This window comes from Phyllostomus hastatus, unplaced genomic scaffold (assembly GCF_019186645.2).
Source record: "Phyllostomus hastatus isolate PE091 unplaced genomic scaffold, TTU_PhHast_1.1 phas_contig_137, whole genome shotgun sequence".
Taxonomy (NCBI): Eukaryota; Metazoa; Chordata; class Mammalia; order Chiroptera; family Phyllostomidae; genus Phyllostomus; species Phyllostomus hastatus.
In genome coordinates, this window is record NW_025333583.1 from 3,415,748 (window position 1) to 3,441,768 (window position 26,021).

General features: G+C 43.5%; 1 protein-coding gene across 1 annotated transcript in view; it reads right to left on the bottom strand.

Annotated features, from left to right (window-relative positions):
* NYAP2 (neuronal tyrosine-phosphorylated phosphoinositide-3-kinase adaptor 2) overlaps positions 1-26,021 on the bottom strand; it is a 211,431-nt gene that overhangs the window by 28,142 nt on the left and 157,268 nt on the right. The window contains exons 5-6 of the mRNA XM_045851867.1: positions 17,421-17,627; positions 1,976-2,079 (exon numbers count right to left, since the gene is read on the bottom strand). Of these exons, the coding sequence (XP_045707823.1) occupies positions 1,976-2,079; positions 17,421-17,627 (311 nt within the window). The remainder of the gene's footprint in view (positions 1-1,975; positions 2,080-17,420; positions 17,628-26,021) is intronic.

Below are 26,021 nucleotides of genomic sequence, written 5' to 3' on the forward strand. Positions count from 1 at the left end.
TGTCGGGTTACCTTCCACACAGAATGAAAGCAATGGGGCTCATTTTAAAATCTACTGCACAGCTTGTGTGGTGGGGAGCTATGTGTCAATGCAGTGAATTCAGCTTTTGCTGATCGGCTGTGTGTTCTATTCCTGCTTCCACCCCCCCATTTCCATCATATGATGCAACCCTGAGCATACGATCGGACCAGCGGTGTCAAGGTGCCAACCCAGTGCAGACCGTGCTCTCCCTTCAGGCCTGAGAGGAGGAGCTGGAATATTGCAGAGTCTCAACAACAACAGAAATGTTTGCCCAGCACGTGAACAAGGAGTGGTGGGAAAGGGGCCTCTTCATCACATTCAGCTGGATGGTACACAACTCCCCTAAAACATATATCCCGCCCCCTCATCGTCTTTCTGGCACAGCTTTCTCCCGTCACCAAGCCTTGAATGGATGGAAGCGTTTGGAAATGTACATACAACTGATCGGATGAGATCTTGTAATGGGTGTGTTCTGGGTCTCCCGGATTGAGGGCGGGAATATGGCATGCATAATCTTAGCAAAACTAGTCACATCTGTAATAACAGTAGCGCGGGAATGAGAAAGAGAACATATCATTGACGTTTCTCTGTTCTTTTTTTAAATCCTCACCCAAGAATTTGCTTTTATTGATTTTAGAGACAGAGGAGAGGAGGGGAAAGAGAGGGAGAGAGAAACATCGATCAGTTGCCTCCCATGTGTACCCTGATTGGGGTATGTGCCCTGGGTGGGGATCAGACCCTCGACCCATCGGTGTGTGGGATGTTCCAGTCAACCAGGCCACCCGGCCAAGGCAGAAGCATTCTTAATATTCGGTTTTGTGTTTCTCACGGAGGTTTCATCCCTACTTTCATAATTTACTATTTCATAAGGGTTTTACAAATGCAAAGATTAAAGCTGAGAAGCAGAGAGATTCCACTCCAGGATGATAATACCCTATTTCACACCAGTGACAATTACAGGTCAAAAAATTAAGTTAAGGTATTGAATTTCTATGGGGTGAATTACAGATAGTAACATGTAATAATTTTCCCCATAATAAATTCCCCGTATACAACCATGTATCCAAATGAACATCAGAGCAACATACTGTACTGTGAAGGATTAGATGATGTTTTTGCTTATGCCTTTATTTTTTGTCTCGTTTCTTCAGGTGATAATAGAGATCTCATTGACCATGCATGGATACTTAGACATCCCCTTTCTGAGAACATTTCTGGTATTATTGGTAAAAGAGGAAAATGCCATTTATTTAAAGATTGCCTTATTAAGCTACAGTATTTGGTAAATCTCTAGATTATCTCGTACGCCAATTTGTCCTCATGGCCTAAGAGAGAAACTCGCTGCTACATTCAATCCAAATCAGTTGGTATATGAATATTTATAAGGACATCACTATTCACAGTGTCTTACAATCATGCTCCAGGCTAAATAAAAATAAAAGTTAAATGGCCACAAATGTTACAGTATAATAAGGTCAGAGCTAAAAGATATGTACAAATTCATTGACGACATCTGTGCATCATAGACAAAACATTGAAAAGGAAATCTACATAAAACAAAGTAGGTAAATTTATCAAATGTTGATAAATTTTCAGAGACAGTATAAAAAGTACACAAAACATGGAAGAGAGGAAGAATTTTTAAAAAAAAATAACCACTAAGCCAATACATATAGTACAGGTTTACTACATTTACGTTACAGAAGAATGGAAACCAGAGACACAAACGGTTTGGTAACAGCAGAGAGAGTCCCACCCAATCGCAGGGGAGAGAGACCCGCCCCTTTTTGGATGAGAACACAGACCGCCACACTCCTCCCCCGGCAACCCATACACACAGGGAACTAAAAGCAACGCAAACGTCGTCTACGGCAACACAGGACAGACAGAGGTGGGAGCGTTTGGCATGTTGCATCACAGGAAGTCAATCACGATTGGCTAACGATGATGGTACCTGGCTCTGTTGCAGGTCACTGGCTTGCCTGAGAGGGCTAACGGACGGAGGGGGCACGCCTGATGTGGACGCAGACCGGCCCAGCTTGCAGCTTACTTTCGGCTCTGTGGACAAGGGGCAAAGAAAGAGCAACTGTTAGTGGCGCAACGTTGGCAGCCATGACTCCCATTTTATCTGAGCGAGCGCTCTTCCCGTGCAGCGAACAGTCCTGCTGCTGGCTGGTCGCTGGCGTTGATGAACCCGTGCCCTGAGCGTGCGCTCTACAACAGGGGCCTTCTCTGACCATGCGCTGCTGGGAAAGAAGGACAGACAGATCACAGACGGCCAAGGCCTTGTTCCCGCGCACATTTCACTGCCCCAATCTGGGTTCCTTTGGGAGTGGTTACTGGAGCCACGACACCCCATTAGGGGAAAAAGCAAGTGAAGTGACAATTTGTGGTGCTTTATGTTCAGCTTTGGTCCACAGGGCTCCTAACTCTGAAAATGTCTTTTAAACCCTCTCCAAATTTTAGTCGTCTTCCCTCCCTCCCTTTTTTCCTTTCTTCCTCTGCTCTCTCTCTCTCTGTCTCTCTTAGTTTGAGGTCTTTATTACTGTGCTTGAGCTGACTACTTTCACTAGGTTTGCAATGTAACTTCTCTCTCACTTCTCTTAATTTGTTTTAAATTTTATAACCAGCTTCTAAGACTTTTGCATTCTTTCGTAATAACGGTATTTTCAAAATGAGAAGCAGTGTATTAACTCTTCTTTTATTTAAGGAGCCCAGATGAGCTGCCCAGGCCATTGACAAAGGTACTTCGAAGATTAGAATTTAGGGATGGAAAGTTTCTTTGACTTTATTCAAAGAAACATAGAATTCAGAGTATGCAGAGAATGTTGACTTTCAGATGTACTTGAAGTTATTTGATTAAGAAGAGAAAAAGAAGGTGCAAAAAGAAAAACCAAAGTTCTGCTTTTATTATAATCTTTTTTGTTACGTGTTAGTTTGGAGTTCCCGGTATATTCCAGCTTCCGTTTGAACTACACTTCATATCTCTGTTCCCAAAGACACTCTTTGAAATTACAGAGTTAGCTGTAAATGCTCCCAATTTACAAATTAGAAACCCGAGTCTTTTCTCCAGCGGTCAGTGCACCTACAATGCTCGCTGCCGTGTGGATGAGACCTCTGGTGGAGAGACCACACAGACGGGAGGCTGTTGCAGCCTGGTGGTCCTGGAAAGGGCTAGGCCTGCGTCCCTCATTGGGCAGGTCAACCATCCATTCAAACTTTCAACCCACAGACATTCCCCGAGCCCCTGTGGGAAGCAGCAGCCCCCGCGCCTGCAGAAGCAATGAGTGCAGAACCGTTGTGACAGGGAGTCACGGGAAGGAACGTCAAACTCTAGCTTTAAAGGAGAACCATCATTTTCTGAAATGAATAAACAAACAAATAAATAAATAATGAAGTGGGCCTATTGCTTTAAAGAGGACAATCGACAGTACTTGTTGACAATGATACATTTGATTGAGCTTTCAAGCAAAAATTAAAGTTATGGAAAGCTTGCACCCACCATCGTAAGCGTGACAGCAACCTAATACTTAAAGGGCTTTTCTTACGGGATCAGTGGTGATGTCAATGAAGGCACTGTAGTGGTTTTTATAAAACAAATGGGTTGCCATGTGGAAGATTTGCGTGACTTAGTGAACCAATATTTTCTCAAAGCACGATGCTATAAATCATGTGGTGGTAAAAGACCCATTTAAAGTTCAACACAGACTGATGGGTTTTGATATAACAGGGCATGATGGGCTCATCGATATGTAACGAACTTTTCTGAAACTGCCATTCATTGACTTTTAGAAGGGGTATCAAAGAAGAATATCTACAAGTGTATGACAAGGTGATTAAAAGTTTCCTTCCTTTTCAACCACCTATATGTGTGAGGCCAGATTCCCTCCATACATTTTAAGTAAAGCAACATATCACCGCAGACTGAAGCCAAAGTGGGTACGAGAACCTACGTCCCACTGAATCAGACGTTCGATGTACAAAAATGTAAAAGTGTCAATCTGCTCACCATTTTGCAGTTTTGGAAATTACAGTTATTTTTTTATAAAAGATGTTATTTATGTTCATATAAATGATTTTATTTTTAATGAAAAATATTACTTCTCAATATAATTTCCAATATAATAAATATTATTATTTTTCACCTACACTAAGGAAAGCTTTTGGGGGTTCTCGGTGATTTTTAAGAACATAAGAAGTCCCAGGACCGAAGGGTTTGAGGACTGTTGATTCATAAACTCTTGAGCTCCCAACAGTTCTCCGAAAAAGGTAATGTTTTACACAGTGCATTTGTCAGTGGAGTATTCCAAAAAGTCAAAACAGGAAAATACCATGTTGAAAACTCCAAGGAATTGGGGAACCTCCAGTTAGGACATTTTCCCCTAGAAAAGCCTCTATGGCAATGTCCAAGAAGAGCTGAGACTGGAGGGGAGCCATCCAAGTTCAATAACTTAATACAAGTTATTAAACCTGTATAATAAGAAGGAAGCACCAACGTTCATTCATGGGTTTTTTAATAGTCATAAATGAAACCTGCTGGAATAGCTGAAATGACCTCAAAAATACTCCTGATGGGTCATGAGCTAGTTTACCAGGGTCACTGCTGAGGCCTAAACTGCTTTCTCTCAAGGTCAAGGGTCCCCATGGCTCAGCTGCCATAGCTAGCCTCATGGCTATGAGGCAGTCTCGCCCCTGCCTCACAGCAGTAAACTCTCTCTTTTTTAAAAGATTTTATTTATTTATTTTTAGAGAGGGAAGAGAGGGAGAAAGAGAGAGAGAGAAACATCAATGTGCAGTTGCTGGGGGCGGTGGCCTGCAACTCAGGCATGTGCCCTGACTGGGAATCAAACCTGCAATGCCTGTTTCGCAGCCCATGCTTGATCCACTGAGCTACGCCAGCCAGGGCATTAAACTCTCTTAGAGCCCCATGCCTTCTCTTACTCCAGGGTTTCCATCGAGACGCTGCACTCTGCCTGGCGCATGCGTCGGTTCTCCCTTCCTCCCCTTCCCTCCTTTACTGAACTGTGTGTTCTGGGGGGACAGAATCCCGCCTGTCTCGTTCCTTTCTGTGTTTCCCCTGAGCAACCTGCTAACTGATTCTCGAGAAGGACTTCAAGTATTCATTGAACACATTATTTTAAGCCATAGTTTAAAGACTATAAAGTCATTGCCAAAGATAAAATATTTGTATGTTTATTATTAATATAAAGAACTTCCCCTCATTTCTTTGTCTTTCCCAAGTTTCTAATAAAAAGGCAAAAACACATGGACCTGTCTTCAATTGAACTTAACATAAGAAAAGAAAAAAAAATCAAGGGAAATTACAGTGCCTGTTGCGGACAGTAGATGGCAGTGCAAATATTCTGGTGAGTTTGCAAAGCTTCTGGAACTAGTCTCTGTAAAAAGCCCAGCATAAGTTAAGAATTTTTAGAATTGTTTTTGTAATGTCTTCCATAGCTTTTCATTGAAAGAGAAAGGGCATTCTTTGTGAACACAGTTAGTGCAGTTTACCCACAAGGCCTTTCCAAAGAAAGCCAGCCACTGCCAACTGGGGGCCATGTCAGGGCGACAGGGCAGAGGGTAGATTGCCTTCCCTGCAGTGAAAGACAGGAGAAGCTTGGGACAGTCACAACTCATGCCAGTGTATTGTCACCACATTTTCCAACCTGACTGGTTTGTTGATTTTTTTTTTTAAAGAACCATTTTATTTTTTAAGGATTTTATTTATTTATTTTTAGAGATGGGGAGGAAGGGAGAAAGAGAAGGTAATAAACATCAATGTGCTGTTGCCTCTCGTGCACCCCCTACTGGGGACCTGGCCCACAACCCAGGCATGTGCCCTGACTGGGAATCGAACCAGCAACCCTTTGGTTCTCTGGCCGGTGCTCAATCCACTGAGCCACACCAGCCAGGGTATGACTGGTTTGTTGAGAGTCAAGTAAGGTGGAGACAACTCTTACATGATCTAAATTTTATGCCTGGTTAATCATTTTTCCCCAGTAGAATGAGAGAATAGTTGGAAACTTGGAATTTCTCTACTATGAATGAAATTAGTTACTGTCAAGCTGTATTTTTTCTGGTAGTTTTCAGGGTATCTGTATAACACACAATATTATAGATTGTGTATGTGTTTACTAGAAATCAAATTTAAGTTAGCTAACTTTGCAAGTGTGATCCCATAAGATCTTAACTTAAAGCCCGTAAGTAGTTTCATATACAACATACACAGACATATTAGTTCTGTCACCCACTTCCTTGACTCCGGACATTTCTGATCATTTCAAACAACCACTTGCTAGAAAAAGTAACTGGAATAAGAACATACATTGGTTTAGAGAAAAGCCTACAAACTACTGGACAACCGAGGCCAGCCCTGTCTTACGGAATCAGAGGCAAACGTGCGTTCTAGGGGCGGGATCAAGTGCATCACAGGCAGGTCGGCCTGTCTGGGCAGAGGTCATTTGTCATCCCGCATAGTGAGCTGTTCCACTGAGTGTCCTTACAGGTTTGCTGAATGAGCAACTAACTGGACCAAAGAACAACCAGCATGTACAGTGTCGCTATGTTTTAGGGGGAGAAAAACCCCACACACGTAACATGGTTGCTCAAGTGCTTGAGAATTCATTCTTTGATCTATCAGACACTCAGCTGTAACCATCGCTTAGTGACAGGAGCAGAGACATTTCATGGTGGAGAGTGGAGGAAACATCTCTCCTTTGGGTTTCTGAGGCCGGTTATTTGGGGCAGCATATTATCCTCCTAATTCCGTTTCCCGGGGTTTAGGATGGTAATACATTAACTGACTTGGTAAATCTGATCCCTGAATTTAAAATCCATGATGAGTTCAAAATCCGTAAGTGGCTTCCTGTCATCTCTAGGCAAGCCCAGCATCACCGACGTGGCCAGCTCAGCCTGTCCCTTGTCAGGCTCTCGGGCCCCTCCCTGGCCACAGTCCCTGGCCCTCCAGCCTCCCGTCAACCACTCTCCCAGGCACCCTGGTGTCACACACAGGTCACTGCCCCCTCCTGGGTCCACTCCCTTCACTGTTATTTCGCTCATTTACCTAAATCTAAGTTCCTGTGTCATCAAGCTGTCCTATAACATGCGCAGCAGAGAGTCAGATGTCATTTTCTTGGGGGGGGGGCTTTTGTGACCAATTAAAATTATATTTTTGACTTTTGTGATTAATAGCAATCTCCCCCTCTGGCACAGAGTCAATGTATAATAACTTTATATTTAAAAAAAAATAGGTGAATACATGAATGGATGAACCAATGAATAAATTTATGAGCCCAGAGGTGGAAATGGGGAAGCCCAACCTAGTTAGAGTATGGGAAGAGAGCTGTACTATGGGTCAGGACCCCCTATTCATTTCTCGATGCGTCCACTACTTACGAGTGAGTCTGGGCAATTTGCTGGGTTCCTCAGCGGCTTCATTGTAGTCACCTAAACAATCAGATCACAACACCAACCCACAGGTGTACAGTTTTTTGTGAAGACACATGTGTTTTATAAATATGTTTTATAAATGTATTTTAAAAGTGAACACATGGTAACAGATATAAGAAATTATTTTAAATAAGAGATGCTCCACAGAGCTGAAAAAGTTAAATTCCACAATTCAGATTAAATGTATTTTTGCCATAATCTTAGAACAGCTTTTGGAATTATATTAGGTTCTTTTTTGTTTAAATGTGTATATTTAACTGTTACATTGAACATAGTGGACCTTAAATGTGATCAGAAAACAGAGCGATTCTCTTTTTTTTTCCCCCCACAAATCAGTTCCAAAGTCTCAAGGTCTCTCTGATATCTGGGCTCAAGCCCCTGAGCCTCTAACCACTTTCCGAGGCTAGAGACGAGCATTAGGTTAAGGACAGCAAAATGCATTTTGATCACTTCCTTTGCAAGTTCTGCTTTTGTGGTCTAGCTCTTTGCTTTGGGATGTGAGAGTCATTGCCTTCTATTATTTTGTAACCAGCTGTTAAAAACACCTGCTTTGGTTATTTAAAATGGTTAACTCAGTCCACGTCCTCCTTCTCCAGTTGCTTCTCAAGGCCCTCCCACCCGTATCAGGAGAAATGCAAATCAAACCGTTTCTCTGGCGAAGACCAAGTCTGGCAGGCAGAAGTCACGACTTTCCACAGAGAAATGAAAGCGGGGCTGTTGGCAGTATGACTCACGGTACTCCCCAGAGAGTCTCCAAATGAGAATCTTGTCCTGTGTTTACTCCTAGAACTTAGAAAGGGGGAGTTTAAACTCCGGAGTGTGAAACTAGCGAGTAGCACCTAGCAACGGGATGTGGCCGAGGTTCCCCGAGGAAACAGCCAGGCACCCAGTTAGGCCTGGGAAGTCAGGCAGATGCGGAGAATTGTCCACTGGGGCCTGAGCCGGCTGTGCTGAATGACGGACTCCAGACCATGGCTACCGAGTCCACAGCCGCCTTGGGCTAATGTGGAGTCCAGCAGGAAGTCAGTCCGCCCCCCACAGGGCAGCCCAAATTGCAGGGGTGCCTGAAGTCTGCCAGGCTGGTTTCTCGTTCCTGTTGCGTGATGGGAGTGAGTGGAACCAGGAACTCGGTCCCTATCGACACACAGGCCGAGGTGCTGCAACATGGGCAGCTGCAAACGATGCTTCAGAAAGTGCAAACGTGAATCAAGATGAAAGAATGGATTTTCACTTTTACTTTCCCTTTTTGTTTTGTGGTGAGCATGCTCTACTCACATGATAATAATAATAATAAAGCATTTCCACTTGAGGGAAAACCCAGCAAACTCTAAAAGGCCATGGTCTCTGCATCAGTGAATTATTTTACACTGCACCCAAACTCAGTGACTTGAAATGACACTCATTTCGTTGTGCTCATGGGTCAGCTGGTGGTTCTGCTGGTCTTGGCTGGGCTGGCTCGTGCACCTGTGGTCAGCTGTGGGTCAGGTCAGTGTTTCTGGTGATTTGCACTGTGCTTTCTCACACGTCTGGGCGTGGGCAAGACGGAGATCAGGGACTCCCGACTTTGTTCCAACAGGCTACCCGAGGCTCATTCAGAGGGTGGTGGAAGGGTGGGAGAAGGCCAAGGGGAAGCACTCACAGTCTCTTGAGGCTCAGAACTGACACTCGTTCATTCTGTCTCACCCTGTTGGTTGATGCAAGACGCAAGGCCAGCGCAGGTTCAAGGGGTAGGAAACAGGCCTTACATCTTGATAAGCAGTTACGGAAGCACGTTGCCTAGGGTGTGAATGCAGGGAGAGGGGAGCAACTGGGACCTCACTGCAACCACAGCCTCCAAAGAAGCCAGGCCATGGGAGAAAATGGAAGAAAGAGCAGAAAGATATTTAGGGATTATGTAGCCATATCGAGGCATTTAATATTCATCGGGTTCTAGAAGGAAAGCTTTCTCATCCCTACACCGATGAGTGAGCTGTAGGGGAGAGCCCTACACTCTCCACCTCCCCCGGCTTAGCTGCCTGTCTCATGTTCGTCACGCTAGTATCAAATTTTATAGCACTTTCTCCGGGAAGCCTGTCGAAGTCCCTCCCTTTTTGCCAGACAATATATCATGTGACTGCGCCGAACATTTTTCCATCATAACATTTATGAGAACTGTTTCATTTTCTGTTGTTTCATTTTCTGTCCTCACTGCTGGACTGTGAGCTCTGGGAATGCAGAGGCTACTCCACCACATTTTACCCTGCATCCCTGCACCCCCGCACCTGGCCCCTGCACAGAACAGGTGGTCCTGAAGACAAATTTGTTAGAAAAAGAAACAAAAAAGGGAATGAATGACTGAATGAGCAGATGAATGAATGAATTGGAGTATTTATTAAAGAAAATATGTGCATTCGCATACATCAGTATTTTCCTATTATCCTTGCCAGCATGGTTTTAAATTCCAAGCAGGGCATAAACATTGCGAAAGATCAAGATTACTTTTTGGTAACTGTGTATCATGCAGCAACCAAGTCTTAGCACCTGCACCTTATTCTTTCTTCAAATTTCATAAATGCAGACTCGAGGCAGTTTTACTAATACTCTGTGTCGCTGAGAAAACCTTGTATCATTTTTACAGCGCACTGAGCTTCTGAAGGAATCATTCAACTCTCGGTCTTGGAAAAAAATCAGAGAGCCTTTCCAGTAAAGTTAAATGGGAACAGAACACACTTTGCTATAAACCAGCTTTGTACTCCGTGTTTCTACACACTTTTAAATTTAATCCTCGTAATGACCTTCGCAGTGAGATTTCCTTTATCTTTTCTGTTAAGATAGAGGAACTGGGGTACAGTGGGGTTATGTCATTTCAGATCATGCCCATCAAAGTATTGATGTATTAACATTATCGTAAGGCATGGCTGACTTGCGCTAAAAAAGCTGCATAGCTTCATTATGGCTTGCCGGAATTATCGTCATGAATGCTGCTCCACTATCCCCAGCCCCGCTGCCCAGTTCCGAGCTGCTCTCCTGCTGTTCACTCCTCGAACTCTGTGCCCACCGGACTCCTCTTGGATCTGAAGGACCGACTCAGACCTTCCGAGCCGTGGCTGCCAGGAGGTTTATCGGCAAACTTGGCCAGTCATTCCAGCATCACCAAGTAAAGTACAATACGAATTTCAGAAGTTTTAGGAAGAATGCGTCATGTTTATAAATCATCCGATAAAAATTCAGTTGTCAAAGTCTACACTCTTGGACTCCATTGCAGTTCCCATTCCTGAATTCTGGTTTTCGGTGGGTTCTGTGAAGTGGTTCCCATTCGGCTAGGTCTCCTTCTCAGGTATCCCCCTCTTAGGCCTCTGCTGACACCCTGACATCTCTGATTTCCCAATCTTCAAAGACATGATCAGAATACGAATTAGAGCTGCAAATGTCTTAAGAGCCATAGTTTCATGGGTGTGGGTGCACTAAGTTCCATGTTGAAGCAGAGCTGTTACCAGGGAAGCATACCATGATGTTTTTGCTGCATTGCTCTTGTTACGTTTTCTGTCTCAATTCTGCTCAGTTTAAGACCCCACTCAAAGGCCACTACTTAGAGCAAACTTTTCTGTATTACCTCAAACCAGTGATTCTTTCAGCTCTGCTGCAAAGGTATCTGCAAACGTGTCTGGAATCATGGTGATGACTAGTGTTGACCTAATGCTGTGTCCCACACAGCATGCTAAGGGTGCCAATATGTTATCTCATATAATTCTCACTTTTTTATGAGTTAGTGCCACCATCATCCATCTTCTACAGATGAAGGTCAGAGAGACTAAGGGATATTCCCAATGTCATCACTAATAAAAACATCAGAATTCAGATTTAAATACATAGCTGTTGGATACCCAAACCCTCTGTAGTCAACTACTACGTTACACTTGATGTTTGCATTTATCATTATTATAAAATATACAAATGTGATGTGCAAGAAATGGCACGTGTAAGATGCACATCTGTTGTTCACTTCTCTGAACTTGTGAGCACGGGACTCCTCTTGGATGTCAAGGGCTGCCTCATGAAGGGTGGGGAAAATGCTTTTCTGAAAGGGGCCACGGTAAAGCCCAGAGCTTCCGAGACCAGAATACAGAAGCGTTCATCCACACTGGTAAGCACAGGGCCCCTCAAAGTACAGGATTCCGTATTTTGGAGGTTGGAACCATAAAGCATAAAATTCCGCGAACCTGGAGAAGACCCATGCAAACCCTACTCCCCCTGTCCTCCCTCCCAATCAGAGGCCAGGCCACGGTGCCGGCGTCTGCAAATGTATCTGCCAGGAAGGTCTTTGCTGTAAGTCATGGAATGCCAGACCTCTGTTCCTCTTTCAGGGTTAAGACGGTCCCCCTTCTCTCTCAACCATCAAAGGCTATGTGGTTCTCTCTAATGCCCAGTTCTACCCTTAGCCCAGCCTCCTCAAGGAGCTGCAGTTTCTGGAAAATGAAAGCAGGATGGACAAGATGTTTACCGGCACCTGCCGGTTCTGCTATAAGCCAACTTCGGGGTCAAATCCATGCCTCCCCTGGTCATCCCTTGATTTTACAAACCAGAGAGTGTATGCTGACAGCCTTTATGTCTTATATGGTCAGAAGAAGCAAATTATTCAATTCAATGTTTTTTTAAAAAAATGAGCTATATTTTAAAATTGAGTGATTTCACATCATACAAACTAAATCTGGGAATTCTGAGCGTTTCTCACGGCGGGCATCAGCTGGCACGGAGTAGCTGCTGTCCCCTAGAGACGTCTTTGGCTTTCCAGGTCACCCGCACCTCCATCCCTGTGTGCTGATGTCTGTCAGTTTCCAGGGGATTTTCCTGGCAGTGGAGGAGTATTTCTCCACACCTAGGATTCTAACAAATGCGAAAACATATCACTTAGACCGTCAGGGCTTCACGTTTCCAGAAAAATGGACACGATCATTTTCTTCGTGAGAGCAAAGGACATTCCTGTGTATGGAACGGGCGAGCACCCCATGCCTGGTTTGAAAGAGTCACGTCTCCTAACGCACTCGCCAGTATTCCGGCCTGTCCTGCAGGCGCCACAGTTACCATCCCACGGTGGACCTGCCCAGAACGGCAGACACACACAAGCTGTGCACCCAGGAGCTGAGGTCTTTCTGAGACCATCCCACACAGGATGAGTTCAAGGTCTTCTGCGTTTACTTCCCAGAGTGCTTCTTCAGTCTGCCGGGGTGGGCAGGATGAAGTCTACTCCGCCTTTGTTCCCCTTCTTCATCCCGTGTGGAAAGTTCTCTCTACGTATGTCTACCCAATTAATAATAATAATAATAATAATAATAATAATGAGTTTTTTAAAAGACCTGATATAATCTTGGTTTAAAACTCAATGTCTCCCACTAAGTCCTCCATGTTTTTTCAAGACTGCACTAATTTTATTTGTATGATATTAAATCTATAGTAAAAGGATAGAGATAGCCCAGTGCATAATAATAAAAATAATGCATTTAATGATGATCTAACTAATTTTTATTCAAGTGTTTTGTTTCATAAGGAAGCATGGTAAGGTCTTTGAGGGACGGAGACCAGGTTTGATACAGCTTACGGGTGTTATGTTTGTGGCGGGGGTTTGAGTGAGTGAGAGAGTGTTTGTCCCCCCAAAACCTTTACAGAGTTGGGTACACGCTGCCTGGAAACTATCTGTTGACTGATTCAGTGACTGAATTCTGAATTTTTGTCACTACCATACTAACTTATGCAATTTCCACTCTCCCCCATTCTTTACAGGCACATTTGGGTCCCAGTCCTCCACTGCCTTCGAGAATCACCCTCCAGGGAATCCCCGGTTTACTAAACAACTGTGATTCTAATAAAGGACCGCGGCAACCAGCGGCAATGTTAATTAGAATTGAGATCTGACACATTCATTTGTTTTACTTCAGCAATTGCTCCATTCCTCAAAAGAGCTATTAAGAACAACTTTCACAAGTGGCTAAACCACTTTTGGTAAAGTGTGTGTATGTGTGTGTGTGTTTGTGTGTGTGAGAGAGAGAGAGACAGAGACAGAGAGACAGAGAGAGAGAGACAGAGAGAGAGAATGTGAGCACGCCAGGGACAAAGTTGATGGGGGTGGCGGTGGGGTTCACAGGTAGAATCTCCTTGGCCTCCACCGTCAGGTGTGGGGTCGAGTCCCTCTGTTGTTCTGGGAGGAGGGCCGCTATTTGCAGCTCTAGCGTATTCTGTTAGGAGCTCACTAGTCAGTGGCCCGGTGGCAAGGAGACAAGAATGGGTAGGAAATGTGAAGAGCAGAAGGAAAAAGAATAAATATTGACTCTTTCATTCCCTTGTGCTCCAAAAGAGCAAATCCAAAGGGCTTGCCTTCTGTAGTTATTTGTCTGTTCTGGACAAAGACCCTCGTTGGTTAAAACATCAAAGGCAAGCAAACCTCGGATATTCTATTTCACACATTTTGCTAGCGAACTATGGCATTTTTAGAATAGCATGGGCACATATTAGGTTCTTTCTTTGCAGAGAAACAACTGCCAACTTAAGCATTTTTCATTTTCTCTCTTTTTTTTTTTGCCTTCAAACCTGGTGTGAGGACATACTCAGTGGATATAATGCGGTGCGATACTCTAAACGTTCAGGTCATTGTAATGTCCTTTTGAGTGGGCACGTCGACAGTTCCGCTTTCACGCGAGAAACGCTGACTTGCACTGACTGACACCGTAAGTGACTGCACACTTACCCTACCTTTCACACTGCTTTTAACGTGGGTGCAAAAATGTCGTTATAAAAAAATGTGACAATCATCTTCCCTTCTGTCACCTTTGCTTACCACCTCCCTGATCTAAGGTGGGGAATGGGAGGGACTACAGTTGTTTACGGCGTTCCCTGTGGTCGGCAGACAGTTTACTGCTCGACAAACAGCTGACTTCGGAGAGCAGATTTCAACGCCAGAAAGCCAAAGAGACACTTCAGGAGTTGGCAGTGGAAGAATGTCCAAGTTTGTTAGCAATTTTGTTTACACTCTGAATTTCTTGGAACATTCACGCCACAGTGTCACAGACATATTACCCATTTTTATGCAACTTACTAAGTCTTCAGTAGAAGTGAACTGTGGACCATCTCATGGTTTTGTCTCCATTTATTTCATAGGTTCTTTGTCCCTTGCCCACACTTGGAAATGTTTGGATTCCCCAAGGTCTAATCTCAGCTTCCTTCTCCTCTGTTTCCTGTTTAGAATCATCTAGTCCAGGGGTGCCAAACTCATTTTCACCGGGGGCCACATCAGCCTCGCAGTTGCCTTCAAAGAGCTGAAATAATTTTAGGACCGTATAAATGTAACTACTCCTTAACTGTTAAGGAGTTGAAATTACATTCAGCCCTTTGAAGGCAACCGTGAGGCTGATGTGGTCCCCGGTGAAAATGAGTTTGGCACCCCAGATCTAGTCGTACACTTTTAACCATCTCTAATCTCAATCTCTAATTCCACTAACTCTCTTTATCTGAGGACCTGGAATTCTAATCTTCTCAATTAGATTCCCAGAGCACTTCCCACTTAACACGGTCACAGCCTAAGTCCCGGCCCGCCCACCTAAACCCTGCTCCACGTCTCCTTGGCCATCTCTGTCTCAGCACATGCCCCACCCCTCCAACTTCCCCGTGCTTGGAGCTGTGCGGTCACCACTGGGCCTTGAATCATGAACACTGAATCACATTACACCTGTGTTCAAAAAATTTAATTGACTACAAGATATGCACCACAGAATGTTCAAAATGAAACCATGATATGGCAGATACTGTCCATTGCTCATGCAACATCACCCCCACCCACATTTTCCCTGCAAACAGACTGCTGTTGTCAGTTCTAGGTACAAGGCCAAGGTCCCTTGACTTAGGGGAAAGGAGGGCCTTTTGTAAGCCCATGGAATTACCACTGCCTTTCACACAGTGACTGGTCCAGAGAGCATGTTTCCAAGTTCTGCTCAACTGAAGGAAAGGGAGAGTCTGCAGGGGCATTATGCTGAGAGCTGTCACAGCCACTTGTTATTATGAAAAAAAAAATCAAGAATAGCAGGACTGGAGAATGAGAAGGACAGAAAGTTCCCAGGTGGTCAATGACTCACTGAACAGTGACAGAACACCTGGAGCTCCCTGCCTCCAGAGCGCATGCTGTGGTCAGCAAAGGTCATTGTTACCTAAGCCACTGCTAGTTGGTACTAACATACACAGTGCTTTGGGATTCTTACTACCTGGGCCCAACCTGCTTTGAAGTCTCTTTACTCAACACTTCCCACTCTTCACACCAGACACACCAAGTCCCACCTATAGCACTTCAGGTTTTCCCCCAGAAGGAAGGAAGCAGCTCTTGATGTTTCAAGTGCTAGTTCAAAGGTCACATCCTTAAGCAATGATCATTTAATCTAGCAAAAGCCCCTGATTGTTTCTGCCCAAAATATACCTTCCCCCCATTAATGTCTCCTATGGTTTGCATGTAATTTGTATATAATATTGTACATTATATTGCAATGATCCATCTGTCTTTCTCACACTTGACTTTGAGCACCCACGTGTACTCCCTGTCCGTTCAGATCCTCGAACAGTGGTGGTTACGTAATGAACACCCAGGTGACGCTTTGGTTTTCAGAAAGTAGATCTTTGGTCACAACAGCAGGTAGTGCGCATGTTTTTCGGTTAGAACTGGTACAAATTCAGAAAATTTTTAATATACTAATAATAAACGCAACACTAATCATAATTCCCAATTGAATAGAGGTGCAGACTTTTTTTGGGAGTGGCATTTTTTCCCTACACAATACTATCTGTTTCTTATCTTTCTTTTTCTTTTTAAGAAAATCCACAAATATCTTTCTCTCATATACCTATACATAGCTATTTATGCTTTACTATCAAAAACATTTTTTTAACTTTTGCTAAATTCACATAACCTTCCTTCCCCTGTGAGGTTTGCACTCATGTGGTGAAGGCGGTTATCCACACGACACCTGATGTGCCTGCGTCACCAAAGCCGTAAATTGCATTTTAATTCGGGGGCAGGCTGTTTGCCTGAGGACTGTTCTGGAAACGTCCCTTCCCAATTACAGGGATTATTCATCCTGTTTCAGTTTTACCTTGTGCGTGACTGGCAGGGAGACCACAGGCTAAATGAATGTGAATGGCTTTCCAAGATGAGTATCAGAGCTGAAAATAACATTAAAGGACTGGCCTTTTCTTTGGAGCCCTAAGACTCTTAAGGCACAGAAACCTGAAAACTACAGGAGGCTGCTCGATTATTTGTCTTTATTTCCATGGACAGTTCTCCGTAAGTCCATCATGTAGATGAACCCGTTCAGAGCTTTTGAAACATTGAAGTTTAATAACACTTCTCTTTTAACAATGCAAATTGCATTGCAGATTTTAATGACAACTTGTGAAATCTAAAGGTGTGGTAGATTATAACTTTCTAACTCTTCTGACTTAGATTTGGGAACGTAGTCCCATGCCCAGTGCCCGGCTGGAATTCCTCAGCTCACCCCTTCAGATGCCTCGTGACATCGAGTCCCTCAACTGCCTTCAGATCATCTTTGTTACACTTTTATCCTCAGTTTTACTCTCTGTTACTGTTTTGGAAGCAAAAGAGGCATAAACTTGAAATCGTTTAAACTCTCTAACTGAAAACTGCTGCAGATGCGGACTCCAGATGTTTTAGGTCAAATTTAGTGCAGACATTATGAGTCGTCAAGGCTGCCGCACCACACGGCTCCAAGGAGCACCATCGGCTCCTCCATTGTCCGCGTGAATAACGCCCCCTGGAGCGGTCCCAAATGCCCTTCCCTTCCACCGTGAGGGGCTCTGCGCGCTGTTGCTGTGAGCGGAAAGTGGTATCTGCGGCGATGGTTCTCTCCAAGTGGTAACTGCATACAGGCAGCTCCTAGGGACCCGAGAAATACCATCTGGGAGATCACGATCATTCTCACCTGAGCTGTGGTTTCCTGCTAACAAGGTGGGGCTCACAGAGCACCTTCCCAGTCTGCTGGTGACCACAGGCGGCCCTGGTGTCCCGTCCCACTCCTGAGCTTTGACAGGCTCTCGGGAAGACGCCCCGTGGTGTCCTTTGTCCTTGCTGTCGGGCTTTGGTAACGGCTCTGTGCTGTGGCTCCGCACTTTCAGCTCTTCTGTGGATTCTGTGGACGAATCGGGATTACACTTGGTCAAACAGAAGTCACACCCTTCCCGGGTTCCTTTGAAAAGCTGAAGAACGATTTTCTAGAACATTGTCAATATATTTTTCAGAAAATTAGATGTGTATTAGAGATGACAACATTTAAATATAATGGATGGAGAGATGCAGGGCCTTTTATTTCTGAGGAATACAGGTCCATCTCCCTGGTAAGGAACTTTCTCCTGGGAAAAGGAGCAGGTCAGGGAACCTTGAGGCTCCTTTAGTAACCCTTCCCTGTGCTTATTTTCAAGGGAACCTCTGGAAGTGCTCTCTACACTCCCTGTCTTTACTGCCTCGGCTTTTTTCACTGCACTCCCCACTGTGACATAACGCATTCCAGCCGCTCTGCTCGAGCTGTGCTTGCTGCTATCCCCTTGGCCTTCAAGGAGGCACATTTAGAAGACATTGTTAAGCCATTTGACAACTCCTTGATACTCTCTTATTTACATCTTCAATTTACTTAGCTCCTCTGATGGCCCACCTTCCTGTGTTGTGTTCTGTGTCTCACACCAACCACTTCTGTGTCATCCATACCTTCTCTTCCCACACACATCCCTTACGTGATGGTTGTCCCCGTGGTACAAGCTTGGGCACTGTTCCTCCCACTCCAGCTTCCTGTGATGTTCTAGGATTCAACTAGCAATCATCTGATTGTTAGAGATTTCTAAATTTTTTATCACAAGCCTGAACCATTCTCTGCAGCTTTGGACGAAATATCCGACTTCCTGCTGCATGAGTCCCCGTGGAAAACAAATTCAACATTTCAGATACCGAGCTGACACCATTTCTACCAAACAATGGTTCTTCCTGTCCAGCCAACTATCCAGCTAAAAGCTCCCTCTCTCGTTCTTTGACTGCCACTCCCCAACTCCATCAGTCAGCAGATTCTGCAGATTTTATTTCTAAATATCTCGCTTTCTTTTCTGTCATACTTTGTATTATGTCTACCTCAACTGCTACGGTTCAAGCTCAAATCTTGAAGTATTGCAACTAGTCTCCTTGAGTCTCCAAAGTACAAGCTCCCAATACTGCCAACATGTTTAAAATGAAAATACGCTCAAGTGTCATTTCTGGGAAAGGATGGGATAGCCATTCTGCAATGCACGTATGGGAGTGCTTAACAATGCATGTAATAAAGATGGTTTTAAGGGTGCTACCCCCTTGCTACCATGACAACGGTGTTCTTTCAGGAAATAGCCATTCTACAATGTGCACAGACACACAAAAACAAAAATGCAGATATACTCATAATGTACCCCTGACTGAAGTCCTTCCAGAAGTTTCAAAAGATTCTCCACCATCTACTCTTCCTTTTCTCTCTAACTTTGTTGCTTCCCCCAGAATGGTGTATTAAAAAATACCACTAAGTTTGTTGTAAGTTTTTCCAATCCATCCCACCTCTAACAAAAACAATGTTCTTTTTTGTAGTTACTATCTCCTGCCTCTCCTGCTTTGAATACCCTTATGTCCTGTCTTTGTTCGGCTAACTCTCCACAGTCCTGGTTACTCAGTTGAACTATTCTCTGAAGCCTTCCCCACCACACCCCACCCTGTGCTGGGGCCTATGGTCATCTCTGCCCTGACGTTGTCTTATATCAACTTTCTGTTGCTCTTATCAAGAAACACCATGTTCTTTAAAGGCAGGGTCTGAGTTTTATTTTGTTGCTTTATTTTCATTTGGTGTCTCCAGCATCCCTAGCATATTGCTCCACCAGTATTTAACTGATTAATTAATTTAGTAGGTTTCTGAACTCCTCCGGCATCTTTCTGATGTGTGCAGAAAACACAGCATTCTTAGTGGAACGAGAGAATCAAATGAGTATTATAAGTGTATTGAAAGTGGCACAAAGCTAGTTATATTTTCAAAAGTCTGATTATTTCATAGTAACAAGTTGTAAAATCCACCAGATTGAAAGTTTAATTCAAATAAGGAATCTCTGAGAAAATCTGTAGTGGACAAATTCAGAGAAATGATTAGGAGAATCTAGTGTTTTCTCTGTGTGTAGGTTCAAAATACCCATCAACTTTCAGCCGGATGATAGAAATATCGCACTCTGTCTCCCCATTACCTGAGTCTGGGGTCAGAGCCAGCACAGGCTGTAAAATCGCAAGCAGCCCTAGGTAAGGAATCCAAGAGCCCAGCTTTGCTGCTGCCTTGGCCATGTTCGAGGGCTAATGAACCATGTCACTAAATATTTGGTTTCTTCTCTCAGAGTCTCATTTTTCCTCACCATGAAACAAAGATAATACCTGTTCCGACTAACTTCCCCGTTTTGATTAGAAAGATCTAATGATATTCTACATTTTAAGATATTTTAAAAACTAAAAAGTAATAGTAACTTAAATAAATTATAGCCATTTGTCCTGTATGACTTTAATTTAGTCTTTGTACATTGGGACGAGATGGTCACTGAGAAGCTGGGCATACACATGGAAAGCTGCCAGCCACATATAAAAATAGAACCCAAAGCCATTATCCAGCCCAGGAGGCCCACCTACTATCTCTAAGTCATACTCTAGAAAGTCAGACCTCTATCCCCTGCAACCAAGCCAGGAAGCCACACAGGTGTGGCAATTAGCCCAAAGCAGCCGGATTTTTGGCCCAACCTCCTACATAGGGCCAACTGGAGAAAGTCACATATATACCCAAAGTTAATCACATGGGAAACCTTGCTTTTAGTTAGCCTGCCCATGGCTTCCCCAGGCCAACAGCCTACACTCGGGGCATATCTGAAGCTTTCCTACTTTCCCGCTGGAAAGCCCTCCCACTCTTCTCCCTGCCTTTGAGTCTCTGCCAAGTGTAAGTGCTGGTGGCTGACTGCCTTCAATAAGCAGCCTTTGGCTATTCTCATGTGTTTGGCCTTGGTTTACTTACTCAGTGCTATAGTCCCTTTCAGGTCCAAGATGCTATGCAGCTACGTAAACATGTGTCCTGGGTATCATGCTAGGAGCTCGAACTTAAACCAGGAGTGGAGTCTCAGGACCACCTCACAAAGAGTTCTGGTCTTTAAATGAGCCCATATACAAGCCTAAGTCCCAGTACCACTGAAATCAAGTACAAGTCAAAATATTTTAAAAGTAATGCATTCTGGCATTACAGCGACAGTGAAATAATTTAACCAACACTTGCTTTTTGGTGTCCTAAGTCAAGTGAACAAAACAAGGATCAGAAAAGAACATCTTAGATGATTTCCCAGCTATTTATTCATAGTTCCAAGGAAAAGAAAATGTACTCTGGCTTCCAAATGTCACAGCCTCAAAGCCTAGTGACCCATCTGTCTCACCTCACCTTCTCTTCCAGGTTTTAAACAAACTGTAAGGGTGCTCACATGTTTGCTGACTTCTATATTTGTTTGCATGATCACCATTAAACATTTACCACTTTTTTCCTACATGCAGAGTCTTCTGTCTCTGGAATGGGCAGTAACCAAACTACAGCAAATGCTGGAAGTTAACGTTGGGTCGAAGACGGTTCTTACAGATTAGGACAACATTTTAAATAGAAAGGATGTATGTCAACGTACCTCCATCAACATCATTTTGGGTTTTTTTCTACTTCAAATTACTCTCATACATACACCAGGGAAGTGAACTTATGTCTCCAACCTAAACTAAACAAAAGCCCAATGCAACTATGGAAACAAAAAGGAGCCTTTTTCTCTTCTTTTCTTTCTTCTTTGTTTTCAAGCCCCAGAGGTTGGTTGTTGGTGAATTTTGGCAGCTATATTTAGAAAAACTGGAACAAAAGGATGGAAGAAATTGTGCTACTCAGAAGGCAGAACTGAAAAATCGGTAAGAAAATCATCAATGAATTTATGGAGCATTGTACTTGAAAATAAATCTGGTTTCCCAAATATCCATGTGTGGCTTCCTACATTATGCATTATCTAATTAAAATAAATATGAAAATCTTCAGTATTAACTGTTGAAAAAAGACAAATGGAAAGTGGATAATCAGTCTAAGAAATAATACAGTAAAATGTATGGAAAGCTCCAAGACATCTATTCAGAGGGAAAAGATGTATTTATCCATGTCTACCTGTTTCGATGTTTTCTTAAAATCTGTCCAAAAAATCATTTTAGTACCATAAATGTTCCTATACCAGATCTTAGGTACTGTGGTCGAGTTTCATGTGAAATCTAAGTTCTCTTCACAGGTCCAGCCCCCACACATAGCACAGGGCCAAATGCGAAGAATGTGTCCTTTCTCTGTTCATCAGTCAGGGACTGAACATTGACTGTTCATGTAATATCTGATTCTCACATTGAAATCGGAGCTTGGATTGAAATCTTGCTGTGAAAAATGCAGGGATTACTGCATTACATTTGTCATTAAACTTGTGTGTTGTGCATATTATTTTCTTAAACTTCTTACAGTGTTTTCCTTAAATAACGCTAAATAAGAATAAGAGCCTGGGAGCAATCTTTTTCACGACCAAAATATTCTCTCTGGGATTCCAATCTATCACACATCATGCTGCTAACTCTGAAGTTCATTCTCAAAGTCTTCCCGTTTTCCGCCTCTTTATGCCGCCAGTCTCTGTGTCTGCATCTGTCTCCCCGACTTCTCGTTCCTCTCTCTCTCCTTTCCTGTTCCGGACCCTGGGCCACCGCGTCTGACGGCTTTCATCATCCGGTCTGACCCACACCTGACACGGAGCTTCCCTGCCATCTCTGATCCACTCTTCCTCATCAGTGTTCACTCTCTCAATAATGAAATGGTCGTGAGGGGTCTCACATGTCCCCACAGCCCGAAAACCTCTCCCAAGCTCTAGAGACAAAGAACACAATATAACACCAACGGGTCTTCACATTCGGCTCTCTGGGGAACTTCAACGTGTTAAAGCTGACAGCATTATCCTTTCTTTAAACTCTTTTTCTTTTTCTGGCTGGAAAAGTCATATAATTGGTGATTTATAAGTCTGGTCCTGCCATCAGGCTCTAAGCTTCTTAAAACTAAAGACTCCATGTCTGATAGAATCTACAGTGGGAACAGGCAGGAGGAATGAACTCATGAATGCTTCATCCAGGAAAGTTAGCTCATTATCAGTCCCAGATCTAAACGCATTTTAGACTCTGACTCAAAGACTCTCTTTCTGTCTCTCCAGTCTCACAGCACCTGGGCCATCGCTTAAACCAATGACCCTCACTGACAAACATGGATGAGTTACTATAACTGACATTATTTTCTTCGTTAACTCATACATGTTTCTATTTGACTTGCTAATGATAGAGCCGAAGACAAGATATGTCCCTGGGAAAATAAGTGTTATTTGGAAATATGACCAGTGCCACTAGTTTCATAGGGGAACATTAGATTCTGCTTTCTTTTCTTTTTTTTTTTTTGCAATATTTAAAAAGATTAATTTGTCCTATCATTTTATTATTTCTATGAACATCTAGCTGATTCAGATAATTTAGATAAAAGTCTTTTATGTCTGGGGTTTGCGACTGTTGTTATTCTTGAATTTTCACACTGTCACATGGGAATGGCTTGGTTACAACATATGGACTCTAATTGTGCCTGGCAACACAGATGCCAAGTCTCATGTTGCTGATGAGTGTCTGAGCTTCCTGTGCGCACAATGAATTCTCCAGAACTACCCCCTCTTATTGGCATAATCAGCAGGATAAAAGTCTCTCCATCCCATTCCAATTGCTGAACAATGAAAATAATGAAAGGTGATCACAGAGGATTATTTAGGCAGAAAAGACAATACATTGGAAGTGCTAAAGGAGGCACTGAACTAAATTGCTCTATCAGACAGGTATGAGATTCAGCCATCACATTTTAGAGCTGAAAGGGACCTCGGAAATCACGTTTGCACATGAAAAGCAAGGTGCTAGTGTGTGTCTCTGCAGAGATGGTGTCCGGCCTTTGCTATGACAGTGCCAGGGTAGGAAGGGCTCCCACCTAATGGGAAAGCTTGGCTCAACTGTGACCACCTTTAATTGCTAAAAAGCTCTTCTACAGAGCTCAGGTCGGCCTCCCTCCGGGAACCACCATTTGTTGGTGGTTGGGAGTCCTGTTTCTGGAGCAATTCAAAATCAGACTTTCTGTTCTTAAGGAAACACCTTTTAGAATCCAGAGGGAGGGAGTCTGTCTCTCCTGAGTCACTCTTCTTCAGAATACAGACCCAGAACTCTGACTCTCCTGGTCACCTGGCCTGGACACTAACTGAGTGTCGTGGTGTCTTTTACAACCTGGTGTCTGGAGCTGATCCGAGCCAGACAACCTGACTTGGTTGCCCTACGAGTCCAGGCGAGCACTGGGGGCTCCTCCTGCACGTCTCTTATTCCGTCTCCTGAGTCTCCAGGGAAACTAGGGCAGAGGCTCCGTGTCTCCACAATAAAAAGGTATCAGGGAAGGGGGCAATATTTTTTATTTTTTTTATTATTACTTCTCTCTCATGTGCACTGTCATCTGGGTTGGTTATGTCAATTCCAACATCCAAAGGGTGCCATCTCTAAATATAAAGAACAATAATAGCTCAGGTGTTTGGAGATTTCACAGCTTTAAATAAAATGGGAAAGAAAGTCCAGGTTTGTGTCCAGAAGGCACATAAGGTGAAACCCTAGTTTTAATAAATTAGATGAGGCACATTACTTAATAAGGTAATAAAATAGATGAGGTGCATTGAAGTAGGATAAAATGTGCAAAGAATCCTAAAACTTTTATAGGTGTAGAAGCAACTCAGATCTTTCACGTAACGTGCTCAAGGCCACAGAAATGGCAAACAGCAAAGACCTGATAAAAGGACAGGTTTCCTGGTCACACACAGCATGTCTCTTGCCATAAGTCACTCGAACTTACTATTTATTTTCAACCGTTTTTTTTTGTGGTTGCAAGAAATAACACTTATTCACAGTCATGAAACCACAACTGGAACTTCCAAGACCATGGTTGGTCTTTAAAAATTCTCAATTAAATGTTCAGATGATTTAACCACTCCCCCCTTTTTAAATCAATGTGTGAGAGGACTGCAGAGACAGGCCAAAATTATCTCTACCTAAAACACCTTTACCGAAGCCATCAGGCGCGTAGCTCAAGTGTTGGCCATTTTCATAACACTGTCTTTAAGAAATCCTAGTATTTCAGAGCAAAGAGACACTTTGCTCAGAGAATGTGATTTATATTTCCGTTTGTTCTCGAGATACAGAAGCAAAGAGGGCCGTGGGCAGAGACTGGCCAGAGGCTGAGCAAATCTGACCGTTCTCCCTGCGTGTCTTGTTAAACCGTGCTTCCTGGCTGGGGTCTGGCTGTGAGAACGTGGGTGGGAGGGGTACACACGACCTCCAGGTCTGCTCACAGGACTTCCCACAAAATTCTCATCCTTTTGCATTCCCCTCCTGCTGGCTGGGATTTTTTGAGGTCCTAGGTGCTGGAGGAGTCACCAGATGGAAACATCCTAGTGACAATGTAGTTGATTGTCACATGACCGTAACATAGGTCATGACCCATGACATAAAATAGAGGTAAGTCACATTGTACTGAGCTACTGAGGTTTTGGAGTTTTTGCTACAGCAGTTGGACTCTCCTAGTACAGATTTTTGACAGATACTGTCTCTCATTTTTTTCTCCCATAAAACATAGTCTAAATTTAAAATCCTTAATTTTCTAATGAAGACAATATTTTTGTTGGCATGTGAACATAAAGAACAGAGAGATTAGTTAGGTTGCCAAATATAGCATAGGAATTCAGCAAGGAAGGCCTCTCTCTTAACTCTAGTTGTAATAAGAATACCTTAAAAGCTGCCATCAGTATCAAAGGAAGACTCTCCCGGGAGAAGCGTCCAGAAAGGACCAGGAGGGAGGTGTGCGAGGAGTCGCACCAGGTCAGAGGCTCATTCTCAGCACCCTCTTGAAGCCCACAGGATTCCACACCCCACCGTCCCCGCATTACAGTGCTAGCGACTTCTTACGCATCTTTTTCAGCGGGGTGTACGGACACTCATGCAAAGGCGCGGCAGTACAAAATATTTTGTGGTGAATCTTTTTATCACCAATGGTTAGAGTTTGCATCCAAAACAGGTGAACTCATGACTGTTTTTACCAAATGAAGATCACTTTTTGGAATTCAAACTCTATCGTCATTTCAATAACGAGGTAATCATTTTTTAAACTAACTTCGTTGTCTGCTCTCAATCTGATGTCAAGATTTACAGGAATACTAGACAAGGTGACACACAGAGTTAATTAAGTAACTACCCTGAATCCAGAGTCAATTCTTCGAGTATTTAAAATGGAACATAATTATAGGAGGTGTCCTTGTTCAACCATCTTTTTACTTTAAAATCGAGCATAAGAATGCAAACGTATCCCTACAATTTACCACGTTAAATGTGTACGCCCACA